Genomic DNA, 9861 nt, shown 5'->3' with positions numbered 1-9861 from the left:
TAGGATAAAGGACTCGTTTATTAATTTTGATATGCTACAGCACATTGTACGTAATACATAAAAAGCAGAAAATACACATGACGAAAGTAGAAACATAAAGTTTATTGGCACACAAGCTTAATTACATAATTAAGCCACATATTACGATCGACTTAGACATACTCAGACGTACAGCTGATGATATATAGCCTATATATATAGGACGAATACAAGGATTTTGTCTAATTTTGGTTGGTTTCAGTTTCGGTTTCTGTCTCGTCAGCAGCAACACCGTGTCCTGGATGACCATGGCCGTGGTGATGACCATGTCCATGGCCGTGGTGTCCATGGCCATGTCCATGAACGTGACGATGGTCATGATGCTTGTCCTCCATACTGTCAGTTTGCATATTCTCCTCTACACAAATGGATTTAAAGCAAGGCATGGTCAGAATATATATGATAATATATGATTGAATTCAAATCTGATTGTAATTAATTTTAAATTTGATTGAAATTGATAATCAGATTTAATTATGTTCAAATATGATTTGATATTATCTTACCATATTTGTATTGCCTCACCTACCCCAGTTCTCCTATAAATATGGGCATTTTGTAATAAAAAAAATATTAATAAGAAATAAGAACAAGATCTAGCCTTTTGAGCATTTGGCACTTTCCTAGTAGTGGACGTAGATGTCTAATAACGAGCCACCCGTAAAATCTAATATAATATCTTCAAGGCATTATTAAATGAATTTCATTATGAATTTCTTTTTTTCTTTCTAATTTATTTATTTATTTTCCTTCCCACGGTAGCGCTACCTTCGTTTTCGTTCCATGCCTTTTCTCTTCTACATGGTTTCGCATTCCTCTGGCTATCCAGTGATTAATTAATTTGCTCCGTTCTCATCTCTTTATTTTCTTCATGATATATATATATATATATATATATATATATGAAAAAAAAAATCGGTTGAAAGAAAAAATTAAAGAAGGAAAAAAGAAGAAGAAGCAAAGTGGTCTTTAATGTCTTTTAAATGAAGAGTTAGATATTTTTAAAAGAAATCTAGCCATTTAAATGGATTCTCTGCCTCTCCAGTAAAATGAAGAAGATCCGGCCGATCCGACCTAAAACACACCAAGTTTAGAACAAGAAAGGAAGAAACTATTTAACTCAAGAAAGGAAGAAACTCACGGGTTTGAGCGGCGTCGGCAAACTCACGAGCTGAGACATCGGAGGAGATGAGAAGCACAACAGCTAAGACAAGACCAAGGAGAAGAAAAGTCTTTGAGTAACCCATTTTTGTTAACAAATTAAGAAGAGGATAATTGGAGACAAAGACTAGGGAAACACACTCTAATTAAGAAGATTCTCTTTCTAATAGGTGAAGGATGAGTTACTGCATTGTGGCTCTCCCTATTTATAGACAAGTCGAGAGAGAGAGAGAGAGAGAATTTGTTTGGGTTTGATCATCGGATCAGTACTGTCTGTCAAGTAAACAATTCGAAATGAGGCAAACATTTCGAATAGCTTGCCACACATGTTGTCCTAAACAACTATTTGGCAAAAACCATAAATAATGTGCCACCTGCCTAATTTTCATGCGACACAAAACTGGTAAATCAAAACCATCAACCATTACGTACGGATATGCTGGTTTCTGAGTAATGCTACATATCATCCATTTGTCCTCCTTTTATCCTCCCAAAATTGATGTGGCTCTTGAAATCACCATTGAATCAAAATTCAATAATGATCTATCATAAATTCAATGGTGATTTCAAGAGCCACATCAATTTTGGGAGGATAAAAGGAGGACAATTGGATGATATGTAGCATTACTCTTTCTGAGTAATGCTACATATCATCCCTTTGTCCTCCTTTTATCCTCCCAAAATTGATGTGGCTCTTGAAATCACCATTGGATCAAAATTCAATAATGATCTATCATAAATTCAATGGTGATTTCAAGAGCCACATCAATTTTGGGAGGATAAAATGAGGACAATTGGATGATATGTAGCATTACTCCTGGTTTCTTGTAATTGGCCTTCTATTTCATGCAAAGCAAATGTCAAAACCGCAAAACAAGCTTGAGGAGAGACTATATATGCCCTTGCCTCATATTCTAACATGCTTTTTAAATGTTCATAATTTGTCGCTGTACGTTATGAATCATGTGTACCAAACAGCTCATTACATTCTTATTCCACTTCTATTTTAATATTGGATTTGCATAACACTACTATTCATATCAGCCTTTAGATCTATCCTTATTATAATAATAATAATAAAAAAAAAAACTCGTTCTATTGGACTAATGTGACGGTGCCTATTAATCTCTAGAAAATTATTCCTTATTTTTTTTAAAAAAAAATTAAACATATAGTGTGTAATATATACATTTCTATTAGCAAATCACCGACACAGGCCGGGTATATATATAGTTGTTGGTATTTTCCCTTCTCAAGTTCTCATTCCATTTTATGGACCACTTACATGAATTTATTGCTCATAAGTGGACCTGAAAAAGGAAGGAAAAGGAAAAAAGATGAAGAAAAGAATGGAAAGAGAAAGAGATCTCATTGCTTTTTTTCTTTCTTTTTTCCTTTGAATGCGTATCTAGCTAGCTCTTTATTGAATTTGATCTTCACTTTTTCGACATGATTAGTGTGAACTTTATTAAAAGGTAAGACAACTATATATCTATCCTGTTCGAATCTTGTCTTGAAAGCTTTTTTTACTTGTCCTTAACTTTCTTCCAATACATTTAAGTTTACACCGTGTTAATTAATTAAATAATAATTGTCTAAAAAATTTAAGCAAATAAAAAATAATAGATTTGATTATTTAAATTAATATTTTAACATACTTATAGATACAAAGAAGGAATTGCTAAAATTGTAGTACAAGCCATATTTTCTGATATTAATGCTCAGTTTGTAAATAATTTTGTAGCAAAAATTGTAGTACCACTCAAATTCAATTGTATATAGTGATAACATGGCCCATTGAGAAGAATATAAATCACCAAACAAAAATTATATTATGAAGTAGGAGATCTAGAAGAGAAGAATGTAACTCACCGGATGTTGGCCTCTAGTTTTTGGGTCTATTTCTTAGTTAATACAATTTTATCTTTTCTTTCATTGGTACACTACAAAAAATTTTATTTTTAATCACTTGCAGTTAGCCACATGTATGGGAGTCATACACATGGCTAACTATTAGCCACATAGGTTACGCGTAATGAATCCGGTTGTTGCTAAATGTACATTTAGAGATGTGTCCTTTTATATATGTGGCTATTTAGCCACGTGCCACTGACATGTGGTTAAATGCATTTTATTTTTGAAAAAAAAAAATTAGACACTTTTAGCCACGTGGAACTAACACACGTTGCTAACACCACATTTTTTTTTTTAAAAAAAAAAGAAAAGAAAAGAAGAAGAAGAACATAAATTAATTTCTGTTCTTCTTTCTTTTTTTCTTTTTCTTTTTTTTCTTTTTCGCGCCAGTGCCCTCACCAGAAACTTTTTTTGCAATTTTTTTTTCCTCGCCGGAAATTTCTGCAAGGCTGACGAAATCACTACAAAACTTCCTCATGAATCCGATCCAAAAAATCCCCCAAAAATCCTCCGTCGACCACATTACCAAAAAATACCAACAAAACACCAAAAAACTCCAACAAAATACCAAAAAATCACCAACAATCACCTTCGTTCCCCCATGAAATCCAATCCAGGAAATCCACCAAAATCCTCCGTCGACCCGCATTACTAAAAAATCACCAACAAAACACCAAAAAATACCAACAATCACCAAAAATCAACAACAAAAACCAAAAATCACAAACTTTCAGATAAGAGAACTCAAAGAAACAGAAGAAGAAAAAAAAAAAAAAAACCTCAAAAAATGTGGGAAAAACACCCCATTGGCTTCACCGGCGTCGGGCCATGACCCTCCGGACTCCGGCTCCGTCGTCAACCACGGCTCTCTCTCAGGATCGCTCTAGTTCTCTCTCTCCAGCTCTCTTAGTCTCCCTTTCCATTTCCCGGTCTGTGTGAAGAAAAGGAGAGAAAAAAAAAAAAAAAGAAAAAAAAAAGGCGTCTATGCAAGGGAAAAAGGGGAAGAAGGAAGAAAAAAGAAGAAGAAAATGAAAAGAAAAGTCAAAGGGGCGTAGGGAAATGAAAAAGAGAGGAGAAAATGAAAAGATAAAGGGGCGGGGGAAATGGAAAAAAAAAAAAAGGGGGGGGGGGGGGAGGGGGGGAATGAAAAGTTAAAGGGGGAGGGAGGAAATTAGAAATGGATTTGAGGGAATTACCTAGCCACGTGGTTTATGTGCCACGTGACCAATTGGCGACGTGGCCAATAAAACCACGTGGCTAAAATTTCAAACCTCAAAAAAATTCAGAAAAAATTTCAATTTTTGAAAAAAATTTAAATATTTTAGCCACGTGTCTTATTATACACGTGGCTAATTGGCGATGTGGCAATAAGCCACGTGGCTAAAATTTCAAACCTCAAAAAATTCAGAAAAAATTTCAATTTTTGAAAAAAAATTTAAATATTTTAGCCACGTGTCTTATTATACACGTGGCTAATTGGCGATGTGGCAATAAGCCACGTGGCCAATTGACAACGTGGACAATAAACACGTGACTAAAATTTTAAATCTTTAAAAATAATTTTGAAAAAATTATTACAAATATAAATATTTTAGCCACGTGTAATTTGTACACGTGGCCATGCGGCCACGCGTAATGTGACCACATGGCCACGTGGAATAATTACACGCGGTCATATGGCCACGTGTACAAATTACACGTGGCCAAATACTTACCTTGGCTTTTCTCCTACATATAGCAACGTGTTTTGGAAGATACATTGCTATATGGTCACGTGGCTACAGTAACTGCTACTGTAGCCACGTGGCGAATCCCCTATTTTTTTGTAGTGGTATGAGACAGGTTGAATAAAAAACCTCATTGTTTTGGTTCTAGCTAGCCGTTTCATAAAATCTTGTGAGTATTCCTTATAATAAGACATGTGAGAAATGCTATACATAGCTTTCAAATTCACACTCTCAAATGCACACTTCCAAACGTGGCACTAAAAATTACTTATTAATTAACATAATGTCAACTTAATACGTGACTTTTAAGCATGGCCCACTTGTTGGTTCGCTTTGATCTATCAAGTAAAAGAGGTAGTCATTAAAAAAGTGACACTATGTTATGTGCTAGAGTATATGATATGTCAACTGTTAAAGTATTTTGATTGAATGATTAAATTTACCTCTTCCTATCAGTTTAAACTTTTGGGATAACTGGTGACTTAACATGGTATTAGAGTAGATGTCCTGAGTTCAAACCATATCATATCACCTTCATTTACCTCCCAGTTCAATTAAATATTCCACATGTTGGACATCACCTATTAAAATGGATTTTGAGCTCACACGTGAAGATATTGTTAATACAGGTTTTTGGACAGTCAAACCTGTAACGGAGCCTCCTACAAAATAGAGGAAAAGCTAGCTATCGGGGTGACGTTACAGGTCTATCTAGTGGGAAGGATTTTAGGATTATAATTTGATAACTTAGTGATATATATATATATATATATATATATATATATATATATATAGTATGTTATTACATTAGAAGTGCATGGTTTATTCCGATTAATCTTGTATTTGTAGCTACTATGTATTGTAAGTATTTATTTAAAGACACTAGAAAGTTAATAAAATAATCAAGAAATTAATTATCAAATGTTTACCACTTTGAACTACGTTATTTCTACTATGCAATGTAAGTGTCTATTTGAAATAATCAAGAAATTAATTATTTCTACTGTGTATATATTGTAATTAAGTGTCTATTTGAAATTTTGCCAAGTATCAATAAGTTTAAAAAGATTTTTACCACTAGCTATCAACTACGTTATTTGTTATTATTTGCCCCTGGCCTTTTATTAATTGAGATTTTTTTTTTCTTTGTTATATTAATAATTATTAAAATTTACTAATAAGTATATTAGAATATTTCATTTATATTAACGTTAACAATAATTAGTACTTGAAAGTGGAAGACACGTACGTGAAGAAAGTACAACGGCAACGGTTAAACTTTCTGCTATAATAATAAAGGTTTAGAATTCATAAACTATTTATTCAGCCAATATAATCTTATTCACGTACAACCTTTCAAAAGTTGCATATATATATATATATATATATATATAGGACAAAGGATTCGTTTAATTTTGATATGCTACAGCCAGGGGCGGAGCCAGGGGGGGTCGAGGGGGGGCACATGCCCCCCCTCAACCTCCAAAAATATTTCTTACTCATAGTAGGAAATCTTCTAGATGCCCTTTTTGCCCACCCTCAACTGTAAAATCAGGGACAATCGAAACCCAGTCATCAAACTTTAGGGGCAAACTTCAGCTACGGGGACGTCTAGATCTTGAAATTTTTCTGAATTTTACGTTTAGGTTAGAACCAGATGAAAATGGGGAAGAAGATGATGAGAATGACAATGCCCCTTAAACACACCGTTTTAATAAATTCGTTGGATTGTTTTGTTTGTGGCCTTGTGGCCTGTGGGCCACTGCCTTGACTAACTTCTTTCTTTCTTTAGTTTATTTTTGCTTTTGTAAATTGCGTTAGTGGGCTAGGAAAAAAAAAACGTATGTGGGGTGGGCCAATGGGTCGTGTTGGCTTAAAAACAAAAGGCAGAAAACAATGGTGTGTCTAAACTCTAAATATATACTTTAAAAAAAAAAGCCTCAAGTATAGCTGACTTAAAAAAAAAATAGAAAAAAGAAAAAAAGAAAAAAAAGAAGAAGAAGAAGCAAATAGTATATTAAGGCCTAAATTAAGGAAAAGCTGAGCTAAAAATAAGGTCATTGACAGTGAAAAACAAATTTACAAATTGAGAATTGCCATTTAAACTTTTTAGAAATTCTAAAGTGTATTTTTTTTTTCTTCAGTTTGTCAACCAATTATGAAGACTCGTCAAAGATAATTGAATAAAGTAACAGGCTAGGCAATACGTAATAGAATAAATTGTATGTTACATTTATATGTTTTAAGCAATAATTGAATTTTTTTTAGCTATATTTATTTAAAAATTAATTTACATTTAACTTTATTCTTTTTTTCTTATATAAAAATAAAAATTAAATCTTGACCCCCCTGGGCAAGAATCCTGGCTCCGCCACTGGCTACAGCGTACATTTTAATACATAAAAAAGCAGAAATTACACATGACAAAAGTAGAAACATAAAGTTTATTGGCATACAAGCTTAATTAGATAATTAAGCCACATAAGACGACTTAGACACACTCAGATGTATAGCTGATAGCATATATGTCAATATGTGTATATATATATATATATATATATATATATATATATATATATATATATATATATATATAGGACGAATCGAAGGATTCGTCTAATTTTGATTGGTTTTAATTTCGATCAGTTTCTGTCTCATCAGCAGCAACAACATGTCCCGAGTGACCATGGCCGTGGTGTCCATGTCCATTCCCATGCCCATGTCCATGCACGTGACGATGGCCATGATACTTGACCTCCTCCGCACCATCAGTTTGCATATTCTCCTCTACACAAATAGATTCAAAAAGTTAATATATTACAACGTGAATAAGGTATATATATATATATATATATATTATTTTTTTTTAAAAGTGCATTTTATTTTCTTCATGATATATATATTTGGCCGATGTACGTGTGGCCCATACTTTTGGCCCTTTGGATAATTAGAAATTTAAAGTAGTAGGTGTTTTTTTTTTTTTTGGTAGTTAGTCTAATGTTAATATTAAGTTTGCATTTTAATGTCTTTAAGAACTAAGATATATATATATCCTGTTCGAATCTAGTCTTGACAGCTTTTTTAATTTATTTTGTCCTTAACTTTCTTTCAATACATTAAGTTTATACCATGTCAAATAATCAATTGTCTCAAAAATTTAAGCAGATAGAAAATAAGAAAATTGATTATTTAAATTAATATTTTAACATACTTATGAATAGATAAAAAGGAGTTGCTAAATTACATATAGTTGTATTCATACAATAATATATATACAGCGTCTTTGGACATAAATGATCAGTTGAAGAAGTTAAATGTATCACACATGGTTAAGGTAAACCATGATTGTACTGGAAATTAAGTTGTACGCGCATTTCAAAAAACATAAAGTGCTTAAAATAAATTCTATGAAACACATGAAAATGATGTTCCAGAAATTTGTAAAACAGATGTGTAGAGATGCAAGGCATGTCGTTATGTACTTCAAAGTACTCTGTTTTGTTTTTTTTTCTCTTCCGAGAGATGCATATTATCACTTTATATAAGGAATTTAAACGTTATTTAGAACACGAGGGCACTTGATCACTACCAAAAAGCAGAAGATAGTAAAGGTGCATATCTAACTCAAGAAAAAGTAAGAAACTCACTGGTTTGAGTGGCACCAACAAGCTCACCAGCTGAGACATCGGAAGAGATGAGGAGCACAACGGCAAAGACAAGGCCAAGGAGAAGGAATGTGTTGAAGTAACCCATTTTTCGTTAACAATGAAGAGGATTGGAGACAATATTGTAGTAGGGAAACAAACTCTAAGATGATTAATTCTGTCTAATTGGATGATTTACTGCATTGTGGCTCTCCCTACTTATATATAGACATTTCTTGTCTGTACGTGCATGTGTATGTTTGGGACTAGGGTTAGGGACAAAATCTATTATTCGAATGAGCTTTTCAAAGCATCGAGAGTCCAATATTGCCTCTAATTAATATTGCTCACAACCATTACTCCCTTCCAATGGATATTAATGCTTTTTGCTACCACCAAGAGCTCAATGGCCTATCAATTATCGCACACAACACCAGCAGCCCAATGTTGTCCAATGCTCACAACCAACCATCGAATGGAAATCTTTTACTGCCACCGAAACCTCAATTGTATCAGCCAATACTCACAACGAAAAATGCCACAAAGAGCTCAATCGATTCTATCTAATGCTTACAACCAGCAAAGTTGTCCCTCCAATGCGGACAAGTATCACTGATCCCTTCGCAAATTAATTAAGCTTTTCACCACCACCAGGATCGGAGTTTAATCCAATGCTCACAAGTCACAACCATCACTGCCTTTCGAGTATAAGTTTTTCACCAAGAGCTCAAACTTGCTATCCGATGCTTACAACTCATTATATATGCTGTCCAATATTCACAACCAAACCATGCATTGAAACCAACTAAACAAATAACTAACACCCCCACCATATGCTTAACACTCTTTCTGAAATCAAGTTTTAATATAACACGTTGCATGCAATTAATAATACTTTTACAAGTTTAAAACTATTGATTTGGGGGTATATAGTTGTATTATAATATATAAATCATGCACGTACTCTCTTTTATAACAATTATCTAATGAGTAGTGCTACTCCAACAACTCTATTACAACTTCCTGACACGTGTTAGCATGTAATTAATTGGATCCACATTAGCTGCTAACGGTTCATTCGAATTTTCATTACAATGATTGAATCAATCACAGAGTGCTTAAAGAACTGGACTTTCTAGTGGACTGAAGAAGTCGATGTATGCTTTCAATTGGTATAGTAGAAAATGACATAAACACGTACTCTTGCTCTTCCAGACTTGAAAAGATTTTTGAGTCAATTGTAATATTGTATTTGGCGTTGGCAATAGTATTGTTCTGAGTCGAGAAGGGCGTCTGATCACCTTTTTCAGTGGTAAGCTGTCAGGGTCCAAGAAGAACTATTCTACGTACCTATGACTTGGAGTTTATGCCATTGT

General features: G+C 33.5%; 2 protein-coding genes across 4 annotated transcripts; both read right to left on the bottom strand.

Moving 5' to 3' along the window:
• On the bottom strand, positions 1 to 1398 carry LOC133876484 (uncharacterized). The gene is made up of 2 exons (XM_062314770.1): positions 1181 to 1398; positions 1 to 397 (listed from the first exon to the last, which is right to left on the bottom strand). The coding sequence occupies exons 1-2, from the start codon at positions 1284 to 1286 to the stop codon at positions 222 to 224; spliced, it is 282 nt and encodes a 93-aa protein (XP_062170754.1). The 5' UTR covers positions 1287 to 1398; the 3' UTR covers positions 1 to 221.
• A 5871-nt stretch (positions 1399 to 7269) lies between these two features.
• Positions 7270 to 8691, bottom strand: LOC133876485 (glycine-rich protein DC7.1-like). Of its 3 annotated transcripts, none has more exons than XM_062314772.1 (3): positions 8489 to 8691; positions 7438 to 7628; positions 7270 to 7405 (listed from the first exon to the last, which is right to left on the bottom strand). In XM_062314772.1, the coding sequence occupies exons 1-2, from the start codon at positions 8592 to 8594 to the stop codon at positions 7474 to 7476; spliced, it is 261 nt and encodes an 86-aa protein (XP_062170756.1). In that variant the 5' UTR covers positions 8595 to 8691; the 3' UTR covers positions 7270 to 7405; positions 7438 to 7473. The 3 variants fall into 3 exon arrangements, with proteins under 3 accessions (XP_062170756.1, XP_062170757.1, XP_062170755.1); XM_062314773.1 differs by having other exon boundaries at positions 7270 to 7401; XM_062314771.1 differs by having other exon boundaries at positions 7270 to 7628.
• Between the last annotated feature and the right edge of the window lie 1170 nt (positions 8692 to 9861).

The sequence above is a fragment of the Alnus glutinosa genome, chromosome 8 (genome assembly GCF_958979055.1).
Source record: "Alnus glutinosa chromosome 8, dhAlnGlut1.1, whole genome shotgun sequence".
Lineage (NCBI taxonomy): Eukaryota > Viridiplantae > Streptophyta > Magnoliopsida > Fagales > Betulaceae > Alnus > Alnus glutinosa.
Note: the sequence above shows the minus strand (reverse complement) of the source record. Positions and strands in the feature narration are given on the sequence as shown.